General features: G+C 49.0%; 6 protein-coding genes; 3 read left to right on the forward strand and 3 right to left on the reverse strand.

Annotated features, from left to right (window-relative positions):
- Positions 1-20: 20 nt before the first annotated feature.
- On the forward strand, positions 21-1,050 carry CHC_T00000293001 (hypothetical protein). XM_005719320.1 is given in 2 exon segments: positions 21-569; positions 570-1,050. The coding sequence occupies 1 exon segment, from the start codon at positions 21-23 to the stop codon at positions 567-569; it is 549 nt and encodes a 182-aa protein (XP_005719377.1). The 3' UTR covers positions 570-1,050.
- Positions 1,051-2,232: 1,182 nt separating this feature from the next.
- Positions 2,233-2,481, forward strand: CHC_T00000294001 (hypothetical protein). The gene has a single exon (XM_005719321.1). It carries the CDS (start codon positions 2,233-2,235, stop codon positions 2,479-2,481), a length of 249 nt encoding a protein of 82 aa, XP_005719378.1.
- A 25-nt stretch (positions 2,482-2,506) lies between these two features.
- CHC_T00000295001 (hypothetical protein) lies at positions 2,507-2,605 on the reverse strand. Its single transcript, XM_005719322.1, has one exon. The coding sequence runs from the start codon at positions 2,603-2,605 to the stop codon at positions 2,507-2,509; it is 99 nt and encodes a 32-aa protein (XP_005719379.1).
- Positions 2,606-2,701: 96 nt separating this feature from the next.
- CHC_T00000296001 (hypothetical protein) lies at positions 2,702-5,445 on the reverse strand. XM_005719323.1 is given in 4 exon segments: positions 2,702-3,067; positions 3,068-4,150; positions 4,151-4,627; positions 4,763-5,445. The coding sequence occupies 1 exon segment, from the start codon at positions 4,148-4,150 to the stop codon at positions 3,068-3,070; it is 1,083 nt and encodes a 360-aa protein (XP_005719380.1). The 5' UTR covers positions 4,151-4,627; positions 4,763-5,445; the 3' UTR covers positions 2,702-3,067.
- Positions 5,446-6,627: 1,182 nt separating this feature from the next.
- On the forward strand, positions 6,628-7,191 carry CHC_T00000297001 (hypothetical protein). The gene has a single exon (XM_005719324.1). The coding sequence runs from the start codon at positions 6,628-6,630 to the stop codon at positions 7,189-7,191; it is 564 nt and encodes a 187-aa protein (XP_005719381.1).
- A 20-nt stretch (positions 7,192-7,211) lies between these two features.
- Positions 7,212-7,809, reverse strand: CHC_T00000298001 (hypothetical protein). XM_005719325.1 is given in 2 exon segments: positions 7,212-7,257; positions 7,258-7,809. 1 exon segment carries the CDS (start codon positions 7,807-7,809, stop codon positions 7,258-7,260), a length of 552 nt encoding a protein of 183 aa, XP_005719382.1. The 3' UTR covers positions 7,212-7,257.
- Positions 7,810-17,455: the final 9,646 nt, after the last annotated feature.

Below are 17,455 nucleotides of genomic sequence, written 5' to 3' on the forward strand. Positions count from 1 at the left end.
CCCATCCCCCCATGCACACCATGGCCGACGACGTGCGCGCCGCCGAGTCGGCCTTCATCGTCACCATCCCGGCCCGCCCCCTCCCGACGCAAGTCACCACCCTCCCTTCGCCGTGCCTTAACTCGCCGCGCCGCTCGCGGGGCCGTCTGCCCGCCTTCTTCCGCCACCGCCGCTCGCACCTGTCCCACGCATCCATGACCGCCTCCGACGACAACAAGCCCGCGTCGGACGCCCCGGACACCCCAGACAACTCGGACGACGACATCTCTTCCGGCATGAACGTGTTCCGAAAGCCCTCACGCAGGCCGTCCAACGGCGACGTCCTCCCCTTCGACGTCTCCATCGTCTCCCCGCCCCCCTCGTACCTCGGCAGATTCAAGCTCGATCCCCACACAAACTGCGGCGATGTCGTCGAGCATGACGGCATGCACTTTGTCGTCAAAAAGGTCAGAATGCAGTACAAGTACTCGGCAGGCGCTTACAAGATGGTCAGGAAGACCATTGAAGTGAAGAGTCTCGCCAGAAAGGCACTGGACAGCTATTTAGAGCGCGTGCTGAGGGACAGCTAGCAATCGTCGAGCCTCGATGTGTGAATTAGTGTCAAGAATTTCAGATCACCAAGTCGGCGTTTGACGTTGCGTTTCGTGACCATGAGAAGAGGTCTCGTGGCTCTGCCATGGTGTGGACCTATGCATTGTCGCGAAGCGCGCGGGATGAATGCCTTGATAGAGCCCGCGAGAGCGTTTTGGGCCTGTCTCGCCTTCTGAAGGAAGACTCATCGGAAGAGGGCTAGCCTTGCCAAGGACTCAGGTGTCAGTGTTATTGGTTAGATATGTTATTGTAAGCGACAATTACTTATCAAGCAGAACCAAAACAGCTTATTCTTGGTGTTGTGTACTAGTTAAGTTTATGTAGTAGGTAAAGCCCGGGCTGTTGCAACCGTATCAGGGACGAGAAGCGTACGTGCCTCGAATCTTTAGCAGGTCTCTTGATTAAGTTGGTGGCTGAGCACTCAAGTTAAAGAGGCGTACGTGCCTCGGATCTTTAGGAGGTCTCTCGATTAAGCTGGTGGCTGAGCACTCAAGTTAAAGCCTCGCCGCTCGCTTACCTGAATGGAGCTGCGTCAATAGCCTTTGTAGCTCGGCGGCGACACAACGACCGCACCCGTGCGGCAAGAACGAACTACATGCAACGACGGAGAGGATTCCGCAGGAGCGGTCCGCCTGCGGAATCCTCCTGCGGAATGAGAGTTTGGCCGGTCAGTGGTCTTGTACACGTGCGACATCTGCGAGGTGTCGCGCCCCTGTCTTACCACATATTGCCTGTGGGCCCGATGTACGCGGCCGACGTCACGCACGCCCCAACGGCTACGGAAGCTTTGCCATAAATTCGCCATCTTCCACGAGGATCCACTCCTGCCTCGCCTTGGCGGGCCTGGAGTGATCTGCTGAGCCCAGATTTTTACGTCGGTACGATGAATCAACTTCATTCCTGAAGCCGTAAATTTGTAGAAAAAAAAAAACATCCTGCCCGCGGGCAGTGTTGCTGACACAATCCGTTGTGGCTGACTGCACGTGGTGGAACACCGCGTGGTGGAACAGATATCAACCGTTGGAACGCCACGACTTGGAACGACGCAACTACTGTACGAAAGCACGACGACGTGGTCCACTGGTGGCGTCATCCAGACGCATGTGAGCCTGTCATGGAGTTGTCATGTCGCGCAATCGAATTCTCGTGAATTGTGAGAAGGACGCCGACGTGACGGCCGCTTTCCCTAAAGCCTTAAGATTTTAATCTTAACAACAAGGTTGTTACACCTTTTCAAAGACTCCTTAATTCTACGCGTGCAATCATTTCTTTCTCCATGTGTGCGACGACTTTGCCTGGCCTGTCCAACCGTTTCTGCGTATGCTCGCAACCCATCGGTTTCCATTGGGGATATACCCATGCCACAGCTTGACCAATCTGCATTGTTTCGGTCCTCGCAAGTCGCCTCCCTTCAACAGATCCATGTTGCACTACTCTGCCTTGTTGCCGATTCAAGCACACGCGCTCCAGGATGGGACAGACCTTTAAAACTTTTCCTTCTCTCCAACGACGCCCTCTACGCTCCTGCCCTATCACCATGCGGGCAGTAGCACCCCAAACACATCAAAAGAGGAAGGCCCGATGAGCGAATGTCGTGATGCAATCACATCCGTTTTGCCGAACCTTGCGTTGCGCCGTGTCATGGTAGCGAAACAAAGCATTGTCCTTTGGACACAGCGACGAACGCAGCCTGACTGCTTATCCGTGTCGACTTCATATTGGATCCCTGGAATCCATGCATGGAAGTTGCAAGTTGCACTCCCCTTTATACGTCTGCCCAGTGAATTCACTGGGCAACGGACACACTGTCATTTTTCTACGAATCCGAACCGCCTTCTCGCTGCCCCAGCTCCCTGTCCTTCCGTTTTTAACGTAGGGACAGGGAGCTGAAGAAAGTTTTTAAAAAAACTTTCTTTCATCCACCCGCGAACCAACAGCCACTCCACTTCTGTCTCCGCGGGGAACCATCGTGTCTTCTCGTGACCCACCATCTTACTTCGTCCAACCACTCCATAACATTCCACAAATCCGGTAAACCAACAATGCTAGCGTGATCCCGTAATTCCTGTCTTGTAGGATTGATCTCACCATACGGTGCTGTACAAACAACTCAATGGACAACATGCTTTACCTTGTCCATTGATACCGAATACCCCCACGCAAGTGCTTCTCGGGGGGTTTGTTAGGCATTACTTCGGCTGCTCCAATCGCCGTTGCATGTTCATGTCTAGCATGACGCAGCCTTCGCGAGTACCGTGCAAAGGCAAGCCCTCCCTCACGACGGCCTTCCCAAGGTCCTTCACTCCCTGCGTCATGTCATGCGACATGTCTCTAGGACGAGCGCGTACATGATAGTGCTCTAGCTGCCCGCAATGATGATGGCGTCCAAGTGGATGTCATCAGCGAGACGGATACCGGCGCCCTGCACGTCCATGAGAACAACTTCGATATCAGTTTGCGTTCACACAAGCCTTGTCTAAGCATTGGAAGCCTTGGTTGCATCGATTGTCTCGGCGTAGTGCAATTCCCCAGATGTAACATATTCCGAGATGTCAAGCGCAACCTCAACGCTTTCTCTTACCACGTCCGCCTTGTCTTTCTTGAATAACTCAAGCTCAGCCTCTGCTTCTTTACTTCCGATGGCGCCGAGCGCCTCTGCAGCCTCATGTCGAACCATATCGGCCTCCTTGTCATCCTTCAAAAATTTGATCAACGTCGGCACAGCTTCCTCGCGTTGCAGTTGCCCCAAAACATATGCCACTTCATGTCTAAACAAAGCGCTTCCCCTTTCCCGCTCCATGCCCTCGCAGAGTGCAAGCGTCGCCTTTTCCCCACCAATGTTCCTAAGCGTGAACATCGCTCTATACCTCTTGAACATATCACGTTTCCCGTCGCACAATGTGTTCTTCAGCTCCTCTATATCTGACTCTGAAGACTCTGGGGGTGCCGGATCAAGTGAATTGTAGCCGCCTGTTGGTCCACCGGCACCGCCACTAGCAATCCAGCGTATCTTTTCGAGTGCCAACACACAGGTCTCTCGAATTTCAAGTGGAATATCGTCCCCTTTAGCGTACTTTTCCAGAATCGGTACTGCTGTACTGTCCCCAATCGCACCCATCGCTTCAGCTGCCTCATGGCGAACCATGACATCTTCGCCTTTATCCTCCAACGTCGCATACAGCGTCGGGAGGGCGGAGATAGCCTTTTTTTGACCCAGCACATAAGCGACTTCATGTCGTACCAAGGCCGAGGAATCGTTCTTCAGGCTCTTTTCGAGAGCGGAGATGGCAGCCGAGTTATCCAGTCCTTTCAACCCGAAGATAGCGCGCATCCGCGCCGCAACCGGAGACGTCCTGGATAGCAACATCTCTTCGATTTGATTTTGGGAAGGCATCTTCGCAATACGCTTTTTTTGCACTGGAGAATCGCACGTCTTGCCCTCCTTGTTCTCGGACGAATAGCGCGCAGGTGAATTCAAGCTGCGAAGTGCCGACGGCCGACGGAGATAATGTTGTGGTTGGACAACAGGCTCTGTTGACGGCAAGCCCAAGCCACGCATGCATTGCTGGTTTCGCTGAAGTACGAGCGCTTATTGGTGCACAAAAAAAATCTGAGGCGAAGCGCAGTGCAACCTATTTCTCGAAAAGTATTGAAAAAATATTCACATAATATCACTCAAAACAGCACTGAGCTGTCCTCGGCGACCGTTTCGGAATCATCCAGTGGCAATGCTTCGCGCCATATAGGCATTCCATGCTCGTACTCAACTCAAGCATAGCCGACTACTTCCTTTATACAACGCCCTGGCATTCTCTCTTGTCTTGCTTCCTTGTCGGGTGCCGTCTCTCCTTTTGGCTCATTTACTCGTCTTATCGCAAGCCACTGAACAGAATTCTGCAATATCAATGGACAAGTTTGTGCGCATCGAAAAGCCTTTTCAGGCGCCGAGAGTGGCAACCAAGCCAAAATCCGAGCCAGCCACCAACCCGGACGACTCCTCAACTACCCCAAAGTTAGAAGAGTGGCCGGACATTGCCTCTGCTGACCGGGCGAAAGTCGATGTTTCACAGCTGTCCTCTGACCAAATCGAGGATATTCTTAAATCCGAGCCAGCCACCAACCCGGACGACTCCTCAACTACCCCAAAGTTAGAAGAGTGGCCGGACATTGCCTCTGCTGACCGGGCGAAAGTCGATGTTTCACAGCTGTCCTCTGACCAAATTGAGGATATTCTTCGCTTGTTCGACCTCAACCCAACCTACGGACCCTTTGTCGGGGTTGACAGACTGTTTAGGTGGCAGAGGGCAGAGAAATGGGGCTTGGAACCCCCACTGCTCATCAAGGATCTCATCGAAACTGAACGTGCTTTGTCGAGACCCGAGGCTGGCTCTCGTTGGTGATGTACGCGGGGTTTTCGCGCTGCGCTTCGCATAACGCTACAAGTCTCTCCGAGTGACGGATTGAAGACATGCGAAGTACACAATGTTTCAGACTTCTGCTCATTACGCTCTTTCGCTGTTCCGGAATCGTTCCACTATTTGGTGGATTATCCTCGGCATGTAGCTACGATACTTGAATATTCCTACGTATCTGGAGACATTGCATGAATTTCTTGTTAGGGAATACTCTTGAGGAGCAAGTGAGAGAGAATAACATCATCGGTCGTTTGAACTTTTTATTAAGTAGAAATGGTTCATTTACGGAAACTATCAGTATTTGAGTCATCGATGAGTGGCATGTCACCTCATACAACTACGTCAACTCTAGGCCCAAAACCCGTTCTAATGTATATTATATTCGCTTATAACACCCACCGTGAATGGACAATAAACACGTTACTGGCTGCACGTTGCCAACCTGACGCTCGCCACAACTGCGCAGGTACCCATTTTCTGCCGTGCTCGGAACTAAGTAATCTACTACATATCTGAATGACTGATAGTGGCATAAGATATTCCTTTGAGTTGTAGCTGTTGGCATCAGAAGCCATCAGCAGCCCATTCACGTATGCTTCTGTATTCAATGTGCGATTCACAAGAAAGAAGAGAATCCAAAAAACTGTTGAGGGGTATGCCGAACAAGGTGTTTGGTCGCAGTTGCCTTCTACACGCAGAATTTACATGTATCTACACTGTAGATACAAGTATGGCCGATAATCGTGCTCTTTCTCAGATGCATTTACCTGGGGGTTCGCCTCACTGCTGCTACACTGTAGTACCTTCGATGCTGCGCTCGAAGGTCAGGGCCGGAACTAGTTTTTGTCTTAGATTAAAAGATTATGCAGTCCTCCCACTAGCGTTTCCTTCGATCTCCCAAATGTCCCTCGGAGTCAGTGTAGATTCAAATGCTTGAGCACTGGTCTCGACCTCCCTAGAAGAGTGACGTGGGTATTGTTCCCGATACAACAGAGACTTACAAAATGTGGCTCATTTGTAGTTATGCAAATGATATGGAAACATGCGTATGAAAGAGTGCCACTTGCTCTTGCGCAAACAGATGACGTTTAGTAATACATACATACATACATATATATATAAACTAACCCCCAGAAGAATCAACGGCTTGGCGCACTGACAACTCTGCAAACACTTGAAAGAACGAAATCCCGTTCTTGTCGTCCTTCGTAATCTGGAAACTGTGAAATCATATCAAACGTACATTCTGCACCGAAAGGAGGCGGAAGCGTTAGCTTAGCAAGGATTTAGAACCCATTAGCACCAATGAGAACGCAACAGTGGATAAGGGCAATACTGTAATGGTTTCTCGGCAAAACAGAAAAACTTGAAAATAAAAATTTCCGCAATTGCGGTACGCGCCGTCTCCAACGACGTGACATTATAGTAGGACCATCATCGACGTATCATCTGGCGAAGTTGTGGGTTGCATCGGCCCATCACCTTCTGCCTTGCGCTGCCTGGTGCGCAAGGAAGACTCGTGACATCACGAGTCAACCTCTCCTGATCGCCATCATCTAGGGTTGAAGCTTAGCCAGAGTGTTCTCATTTCTCACCCGCGTTCAATCGGGCGTGGTTACGGATGGCGGACACTGCGGTAGGTGACAACGACAACGCAGCAGAAGCGTTTACGGTAGCATCCAGCGGTGAGTACCTGCGCTACGCATCTCGGATTGGGGACGTGAGGGATGTGGAGCAAATCTTGGGAAGATACAAAGGCGACTCTAATGAGTTAGCAAGATTCCTCCCCGCCGTCGTCGGAGCTGCAGATAGCATCTCAGGAAACAAAGCCTTGCATTTCTGCGCTGCAAATGGCCATCTGGATATTCTTCATGTACTTCTTCGGAATGGGGCCGATATCAACGTCACAAACCTTTCCGGCTCTACGCCACTGCACTATGCAGCTTTGACTGGTCAGCTGGAAATCGTGAAGGAATTAATCAGACAAAATGCTCAGGCAGTCGTAGAGAACAAATACGAAAAAACCGCCCTTGACGAAGCTCGTTCAGCGAAACACAGCGATATTGCAGAGTTTCTAATGGGTCATGTCGAGAAAAAAAGTGAGCTACCGGACCTGGACAAGAGGGGAGATGATGACTCCCGTGAACCGGACCTGGAGGCCACTGAAGAGGGACAGGAGAAGTGAAACTGGCTTCCATTACGTTCTGCACAAATGTCCCATGTGGAAGCCAATTTACTAGAGAATCAAGGCTTATGCCAAGGCTTGTTTTCGTTCTTGAACCATTTCGAGGAAAAGTTGGTGGACCCTAGAGTCATTCGTCAACTCCGGATGAAATGTACATGCAAGCATCCCCCCTTGCCTGACTAAAATTGGGCGGTCATTATGCTTTGCCAACACCTCGACGCCTTGTCCCACGTCCACAATTGCCGGGGCTCTGATGTGAACAACGTGCAATGGCGGCCCGTGAACAAAGGCCTTGTACTCGGATTTGACCTTGGTTTCAAACGAGTCAATCTGTGAGCCGTATGCGTTTCTGTCGACGGTGACGTTGAGGGCTCCAATTCTCGGCTGCTCTGGTCGCTGCTGAATGTCTGTGGCAAGCATTATGCAGCCTGCACAGGTGCCGAACATGGGCAAGCCTTCCTTGGCGAGGGCTTTGACTCTCTTCATCATGTTTTGCTCGACCAGGAGTTTGCTGATGACGGTGCTCTCGCCGCCTGGGATGACGAGAGCGTCGAGGTCGTGGAGGTCCTCGGCGAGACGAATGCCGACGACCTTGCCGGCTCCACAGCGGCGGAGCATGTCAGTATGTTCTGCAAAATCGCCCTGCAATTCCAAGACGCCGATGCACAAGTTGTCGAAGGGAGGAACTTTCGTGGGCTTCATCTTTCGAGTCGTTAAAGGCAAATGGAGATAGTTGTCGTTACCTGAGAGGTGGTGGTTCTTTTGCTGGAACAGGAGAGCAGTCTGATGAAGCAAAGACACGGACTCTAGCACCACAGCTGCAGGTGTACACCCGTGGAATGAGGAACGTGGCCTAAGATGGGATAGAAGTGATGTAGAATGCGGAAAGCATGGAGCTGTCGGTGGTTGGGGGTTGAGTTTGCGTGAGGTAAACGGAAATCGTGTGTCTGTGAATGGACCAAAATGTGAGCAGACCTGAATAGATTAAACCGTTGGTCCCCACTGATTGCACATCATCCACTTGATTTGCGCCAAGTGGAAGAAATTCTCCAACCAAATGAGCGCATGCCACAGACGTTGTCCACCCACTCCACGTGTAAGCGTGAAATCTACCGTATGCGTTAGGATATGCCCCTATGATACCCTGTGATAAAGATGATAAAAAATAATAAAAAAAGTGTAGATACCAACGAGTGAGCGCTGTAGTCCCCCAAATGCGAACTGGCTTACAGAAGCGTGTGTACAGGAACGGTTCCCCGTGTCGGGAGACCGACCGGGTGGAGCGGTCCGGCGGGGTGGTTGGTATGACAAAAAGGGGGCGGTAATTAGAGTTACCAGAGGGGAGGATAGAGCGGTAGGCTATTGCCTCAGAACCGCTACGGACGGTGAGCACGGTCAATGGACGGGGTTGTCGGGTTGATGGTTCAGGTGATCGAATGTGCTGAGGTCGAAGACGAGTAGCGTCTTCGACCTGGCTTTATAGTCCTATTGACTCTACAGTAACAGTAGGCGCACTACCATAAAAGGGAGGTTGCGCCACCCATAAAATGTCTCTAAGCGGTTACACCCTGAACAGGTAGAATTTGTAGGTGGCACGTCCTTAAGGGACTCTATTGTTGATAGCTAAATGTAGCCTACATGGTTTGACCTGAATTGATAATGATAAGCTAATTACAGTGACTACTCGTCTAGTCAGTTACTCTGACACTCCCCAAACTTTTTCGTGACAGTGCATGTTCACGAATTTCGATTGATCCACTGCTCAATAGGGTGTGAAAGAACTGACTCTCGTAGTATCTTGTTCAGTATGTCACTTTTCTTGACCTTAGTCAATGCGTCTGCAGGGTTGTATTCAGAACGAATGAATCCAATAGCGCCTAATTCATTTCTTTGATACGCATCCTTAACAACTTTAACATCGATCATTAGTCGCCTCTCGGATGTTATCTTTGCTTTTGTAATAACATCGAAGAGAGAAAGACTATCCGTAAGCATTACGATCGGGATATCGAGCGATGTCATTTGGCAAATGTCGTTTTTCATCTCGAAAGCCATATCGAACGCGTCAGCTAAGGCCATTATTTTGCTGCCAAGAACAGATCTCGAAACACGCTTAGATTTGTGCGAAGACCAAAATAGTGGTTGGCATCTATCGTTGTCGTCAGCAAGGAAAATGATATAGCCGAACTGAGAAGATCCGTCAAGGTTGTTTCCGTAGGACGCGTCGGAATAGACCTGCAGCCGAAGACGTCTGTGGTCCAGCTTAGGGAATTTAAGCGCTTGACCCGTAGTTGTAAGTATATGGCTTACAACTGAATTTAGTCCCTTACAATGCTTCTTGGGGTCCGAGTTGAAAAGATCTTCCGTAACCTGGGCTGCCTGTGCAACTGCACATGAAATATCCGGGCGTGACTGAGTAGCCCAGGATAATTGAGCTCGAAGTGAACGGAAGCCTTTGAAGGAGGCGTCCCTATTGATCTTCTTGATCTTAGAGATATAGTGTCTCTGATGAATTTCGAACCCGTAAGGTGTGGATTCTATCTTGATGCCTGCAAACTGGACATTGTCATAGTCTCTCGGTCGACATTTGAACTTCCTTTCGACACACTTTGCCTGGTGACAGAATTCGTCAGTGCCAGCTTGAAGACAGTCATCTACATACGTGGCACAGAGACCAGCAAGCTTCTCACCAATGCGCTTGAAGAAGAAAGCGGCGTCTGTTACACTGGGCTTCATCTCAAGTTCCTTCTCTAGATGATTCTTTAATGTTCTACCCCAGTAGTCACCACTATCGGCTAGTCCATACAAGGGTTTGAGCAGCTTCAGGAGCTGATCTGGATTCAGTTCGAATTCCGATGATGGTTTAATGTAGACATCACGGGAAAGCTCTTCTGCGCTCTGTAAGTATGCCTGTGTGACATCGGTGGAGAAAAGTCTGAAGCTGAAGAGGGCGGCTAGACCGACAAGTAGTTTGACACTGAACTGCCGTGCCGTTGAGGTGTCGTGAACGAATGATCGCTTCATTTGGTCTTTGTGGCCTTGTACGACGTATCGGCTTTCCAAACTTCCTTGTTTGTTCCAGAGTCTTTAATGGCAAGGACAAAGGGTCCATTTAGGATGTTTGCGTTGTCCGGAACTTCATTGCGAAGCACAACCCTCCAAGTATCTCGTTCAATTAGTCCTTCTATCTCCTTTCGCTTAGCTTTATCAAATAGTTGTGCACGTGGGTCATTTGGATGGATGACTTCAGTGAGGAAGACGTTATTGGGTGAATTTTGGGCTTTGCGACTACGAAATGGTGCAGTTTGGTGGTGGAGAATAGACTCAGGCGAAGCGTAGTATGGCTTGATTTGATAGGCGTTGAACGTTTGTCGATATGTTCCTTCGCCGTTCTGAACAGTTATCATTCGCCCGTGAACATTGCAAACAAGGAATGGACCGATCCATTGCTTCTCTTGCTCAGAAAAGACTAGAATATCGTCTCCAAGATTGTACACACGATCGGAGGCTGGAGGGATGTTTCGATTCAGAGCAGCTAGTACACGTCGTTCTGCGATGATTGCGTTCATTTCCATCTGCGCTGTTGAAAGAATTTGCATTCTTTCTCGCTGCGAAGGTATTTCCGTACTTATGATTGGGAAGCGTGGAACAATTCCGAAGACTAATAGAGAAGGGTCTAGACCGTTCTCTCCGATTGTGTCGTTCATTGCTTTCACTGCAATTTTCAGAAGAATAATAGGGGAAGCGTCTGGGAAGTCCGCTCGTACTTTTCTATAAATCCTTCGCAGCGGTCCGTGAAGGCGTTCGCCAATTCCTAACGAGGAATGGGCTTTTACACCAGATATGCGAAGTTGGATACCAGATTGTGAAGTTACCTCGCGCCATCGGTCAGAAGTGAATGCGGATCCCTGGTCAACGCGAAGTCGATTAGGGAGGCCAGTATACATGGTACACCAGGCTTCCACGAAGGCTAGCCAGATACCTTCAACGCTTTGTCCACAAGTGTCGCCATGAGCGTCGAGAAAGATGGCCGATGAAAATCTAGTGGCTGTGTCGATGACGTGAAGCACTGCCTTTCCATCTAAAAACATCAAGTCAATAGACAGCTCGTCTCCGAACTTTAGTTCTTGTTCATTCGGTAGCGATACCTTGAAGCGTACGGGAGTGGGGACTAGTCGTTGACAAGTGTCAAAAGCAGCTTGCAAAGATTCCAAAAACTGCTTGGTGGCTTCATCTGCTTCAAAAAGGCGAGCAAGGCGAAGTAGGTTCATCAATTTCTCTGAGGTGGGATGAGAAAAACCACGGTGGAGCTTGATGAGTTCGGCCTTTGTGAAGTGAGTCTTGAATGACTGGTTCCATTCCAGATAGATGTGACCCAGCTTACGCTGAAGGGGCACGTCGAGTCCAAGCTTTGGGGAACGGAGAACGTTGTTGACGCTATCAATGAACATGTGGTTGTGAAAGTGCGCACTACGCACATCCGCCACCACATCTTGTGGTTATACCATAACGTGTCAGATATTGTAGGTTACACTTTGGACTTGTTCTGTGGTCAGGGAGTATCTATGAGCGAATTATACAATCCTGCCGGGATTGTTTGACGCAATTCCTATCACTATCATGGTTTGTTCTTAGGTATCCCAGTTTGTCTTCGGTTATCCGTTGTTTATCTCCTTACTTAGGTACAACATATCACGCAATTGTTGTGATGGCAAGGACCCAAGTGAGCTCGACTGTGACCGTTGAGCTTCCTGTTCTTCGTGGCCTGTGCCTCTGCTGGTGATAAACTAATCTTTTCTGCTTCTTGTTGAGTTGACTGATCCCTGATCTCTCTTTCGAGACACTGTGGTGCTCCTAGTTGTATTCCCTTCCCGCTGTGTCACTGCTCCTTTGTTGTTATGGGCCCAGAGCTACCCTCACGCCCCAAGTTCTCTTGGGATTTCCGTAATGTTCCGTGGACCGACGGCAGAGGAGACCAAGAGCCCTACAAGAATGCAGTTGTTTTGTGGAAATTATTCCATGACAAGCTCCCTGATACCAACAGTAACAAAATTCCTTCAGAGTTGCAAGGAATTATGTTACAGTCCCAGCTGTTTGGCCGCGCTCTTGACCTCTCGAAAAAGATTCCCGCAGATACTTCGCAGTCTACTTCTGGTGTCACTGCTATAATTAATGCCGTCTTCAGGCGCGATCCGCTTGCTGTAGTCAGCACCATATACCAGCTCTTTCTTCAAGTTTTGAATACGAAACGCGGGGCTAATGAATCCTTCCAAAATTTTGAGTCCCGGTTTGAGGCTCAGGTGTCCAAGTTCAGTGCACAGTCAGAAGAGGTACGCCTTCCTGAAGCGCTTGTCTCTTTTCTACTGCTTTCTAATTGCAACATAGAAGGTAGTGAGAGGGTTTCTGTCCTGGCTGCTACAGCCCCCCGCTCAGATGAGTTCGGACCTGAAGCAAGCAACTTCGAATACCTTTCTTCCATCAAATACAATGCAGTAGCATCTGTAATTCGTCAGTGTGACAGGCCCAAGACCGAATCTCTACCCGAGACCCCAGCCCAATTTCGTGGAGTGAGAGCAAGTTCTGCCAGTACTCCTGGTCATCGACGTCAACGCACTAAAACCAGATTGACTCCTGAGCAACTCGCAGATCTCAAGTCCCGTAGTACCTGTCGTAAATGTCAGAGAAAGGGACATTGGGCCCAAGATCATGGTCCTGATGGGGAATATCATTCCCTGTCAAAGAAGCCAGAGCCTGACACGGCGCCTCGTGGGCAGGCAGCCAAATCTGTTACCTTCAATATGGCTCTACTTACTTCTCCCGAACATGAGATTGTCTCATACTCCGGACCTCTGCTTGATGATGGAGCTCCGTATAGTGGACTCGGGGTAAAAGAACTTGATGCTCTTGCCCCAATCCTGCTTCCGTTCTGGGATCATGTCTATGAACCGATACCTGATTCAGTTGCCAGCTGTCCCTTATGGCAATATGGCTCCGGTTCACATTCTAGCAAAGCTCGCAAGATCCTGGGGTCCGTTGTTCTATGTGCTACAAGTGATCAAGGTGCCCCAGTCCTGATCCGCCACCTTGTCATTGAGGGCTCATCCCAATGGATCATTGGTAGGAATGTCACCCGACACTGTGACATTGAGCACATCGGCTCTAACTCATTACTGCTGCCGGGTTCGGATGGTCTTTCTATATCGATCCACGATCGTGGCTTTCATAGCTACCTCCCGTATGAAATCTTCGTCCATTCAGCAATGGGTAAACCTTCTGACCCAGACACTATCATGAGGTTGTACTGTGCTACCCTGCATGTCCATTCTGCTACGCATGGTGAGCGACCATGGGCTGAGTTGAAAGCCATTGTCGACAAGGTCCATCACCATGTCTGTGGACACTCCAACTATCATGACATCAAGCTACTTTTGGACCGCAATGGTCTATGGAGCTCTGATGTAAGCAAGTACCTTGCTACTGTACTTGACACATGTACTTCATGCACTTCTGTCCAAGAACCTAAAGGACAGCGCCCCGTCTCGCTGAGCTCAATCTCAAGGGACTTCAACCAGCTAGTTTGTGTTGACCATCTATTCATCGGTTCACATAAAGTCTTTCATTGCATGGACTCCGTGACAAGATACTCCGCCGGATGTGTAGTTACAAACACGACAATGCAAGCGTCTATCACATCTTTTGAACTGCACTGGATAACGCCTTTCTGGACTCCGCGGACAGTCCTATTTGATCAAGCGTTTAACAACACTGAGTTCACCTCATATCTTACCTGCTTAGGAGTTGAGTCAAGGCCGATACCGCCCCGGAGACACAATAAGAATGTAATAGAATCGAAGCATAGATTTATTCGAGACATTTATCTGCGTCTATGCTCTGCTGCTAACGAGCACATTGATTCCGCTCTCCTCGTTGTCCAAGCGCTCCGAATCTCGAACGACCTATATGGTAGTGACATCATGTCTGCACATGAGCTAGCAAAAGGCTTTACCCGCCCTATTGCCTCAGACCAGTATCCAGTGATGATCCCTGATGAGATTGTTGCTGCCCATGATCAACTTCTTGCCAAGCGCAAGCTTACCCTGATTCTTCGTTCAAAGGCTGTAACTGACAAACACGTCCATGTAGGCGATCTTGTTCAAGTCTACATCAAGTTACAAAACGAAAAACGCGGACATTGGTCTGCAGCCAAGCCTATTCTGGCTTATGATTGTTCCTCTCGTACCGTCACTGTTCCTGGTGCCAATGGCAGGCAAATCAAGGCAGCTCTGGAGGACATCCGTCCATCCCTCCCTGAAAATGAACTCGCTTTGGCGATACAAGAGTCAATTGATGTGCTTGACTCCTCGCTTGACTCAGCGATCAATGAACTGCCTCCTGTATCTACAGATCCAGATCTAACAGATCCTAATTCAGATCCTCATGTCGCCTCTGTGCCTGAGATTGAACATTGTGATCCCCACCCGCGCTCTGATCCTGATGATGAACAATCTGGCATCTTTGCATCTGAGTCCTCGAGCGCTGCACCTGCAGTTCCCTCTTCGTATGATCCTTTGCTGTATGAACCCTCCACCTCCAGCCCCACTGCCCCCCATCCCGCTAATAGCACACACAATATGACCACACGCAGTCAATCCTCACTCCACACATACGACGTGGAGCTTTCCCCTGGTTTGGAACTCACAAGTACAGAAAAGGCAGCGGCGCTACTGTATCGTGATCGATTTCTCAGCACAGAATTCCTTCTACACCAAGCAGAAGGACTTCCCACCTTTCTGACAGAAAATGCATACAATAAGGAGGAAGAAAACTTCAAAAAAGAGGTGATGGAGATACATGTCTCGAAGATTCCGAAAGACTCAAATGTCATCACCAGCCATGTTCTTTACAAGATAATAACTCTTGACGACAGATCTCTCCTATGCAAAGCTAGGATCGCACCGCATGGAAACAAAGATAGGGACAAGATGCACCTCAAGACTGATGCACAGACTTGTCCGCCTATTGGCCTTCGTATCCTTCTCTCTATCTGTGTAATATTCAACTGGTCTCTTGTCAAGATTGACATCAAATCGGCTTTTCTCCAGTCTGGCTCTGCTGAACGTGATGTGTACGTTGTTCCTCCTGGTGAATGCACGAAGAAAGGGTTCTACTGGCTACTATTGACAGCGGCTTATGGTCTTGTAAATGCCAATGCTAAGTGGCAAGATCATAGCGACACCTTTCTCAGGGAACTTGGATTTGTCCAGGTCATTTACATACCTCAGCTGTTTTATAAGAAAGTCAACAATCAACTTCATTCACTTGCAGTCAAGGTAGTTGATGATATTCTTGTATCGTCTGTGATGAAAATCCTAGATGACTTTGTAGCAAAAGTTTCTACAAAGTACAACGTTGGTACAATTGTACGTGGTCCAGGAACCTTCTCATTTTTCGGACTGAGCATAACACAGCTAGAGGACGGAACAATTCATGTTTCAGGAGATGTAAAGCTTGATTCTCTACATCCCCATCCGATTTCTAGACTACGCCGCAAGCAACAAGAACAAAGGCTCAATGCTGTCGAACATTTCTCTTTTAGCTCCCTGAACGGATCATTGGGGTTCATTGGTTCAAGTGCCAGTCCGTTTTGTGCCTTCACCACCAGCTACCTACAACAGCGAAGGGTTACACCCGTCGTCAAGGACCTTGTGCTCCAATGCAACATGCTGAGACAGCTTCAGAAACTTGGTTCTACGATTACTTTCAAACGACCATCTGATACCCGTTCCTATCCCCTCAAAGTTGTTGTATTTTCCGATGCTGCACGCTCTAACGATCACGGGCAACTTGCTTATGTTTCTGGACTTGTGATTGGAGAACTTTCTCTTGACTCCATATTCCACACTCTTGGATGGTGCTCGCAGAAGTCAAAAAGGCCGACAAAGTCAGTCGGTGCCGCAGAAACCCTTGCTGCAGGATCAGCCATAGACGAAGGAAAGACGCTTACTCAGGCGTACAGAACATTACTCAATTTGGATATTGAGCTTGTCATTGTGGTTGATACAAAGGACTTGTATGATTCGCTCTCCACCTGTCGCAATGCCACAGACAAATCCATCCGTGCTGATGTCAGCCTGATACGCTATGAATTTGAGACTCGCAAGATCAATCGCATGGTCTGGATCCCAGGCAAACTAAATCCAGCTGATGCTATTACCAAACCGGACAGTCCCTTGTGTCAAACACTGCAGCTTCTCATGTTTTCTGGCACCATTCCCATCGACTTTGAAGCATCTCAACATCGTGAGAGTTCCCAATTTCTTGGGTGATTGCATCACTCAAAAGAGAATGAGTGTGAAAGTGCGCACTACGCACATCCGCCACCACATCTTGTGGTTATACCATAACGTGTCAGATATTGTAGGTTACACTTTGGACTTGTTCTGTGGTCAGGGAGTATCTATGAGCGAATTATACAATCCTACCGGGATTGTTTGACGCAATTCCTATCACTATCATGGTTTGTTCTTAGGTATCCCAGTTTGTCTTCGGTTATCCGTTGTTTATCTCCTTACTTAGGTACAACATATCACGCAATTGTTGTGATGGCAAGGACCCAAGTGAGCTCGACTGTGACCGTTGAGCTTCCTGTTCTTCGTGGCCTGTGCCTCTGCTGGTGATAAACTAATCTTTTCTGCTTCTTGTTGAGTTGACTGATCCCTGATCTCTCTTTCGAGACACTGTGGTGCTCCTAGTTGTATTCCCTTCCCGCTGTGTCACTGCTCCTTTGTTGTGGTACTTGTCCAAGAGGTCAAGTCCAATAAGAAAAGGGACATTAGCCTTGACGATGTCCACGTTTTCACGAATAAGGTACCTATCAGCAATAGGAATAGAGATGTTCATGGTTCCAAGGGATGATTGGATATCGTTGCCAAACCTGAAGTGAATGGGGCTGGGTTTGGGCTTGAATTTGGTGCCAGTGAAGCGACAGTACGCTTTGGCTTGTGCGAGGCCAATGACGGTTCGTTGGGCACCAGTATCGAGACATGCGCCATCCCATTTCGGCTTGTGATTGGGCGTGTTGGCATGTGGAGGACTACGCCTTCCGTTGGTGTGGAATACAGTATGGATCTCTTTGTGTATCCTCCGATATATATGGAGTCGTGTTCTGCGAGCTCGATTAGATCGGCGGGTGATTTTGATCTTACACCGCTTCTTACTGCAGACAGTGGCAAAGAAAATGTGTTTACTTTGCGGGTGTTGACTG

The sequence above is a fragment of the Chondrus crispus genome, genomic scaffold, assembly GCF_000350225.1.
Source record: "Chondrus crispus Stackhouse genomic scaffold, scaffold_487, whole genome shotgun sequence".
NCBI classification, from domain to species: Eukaryota; Rhodophyta; class Florideophyceae; order Gigartinales; family Gigartinaceae; genus Chondrus; species Chondrus crispus.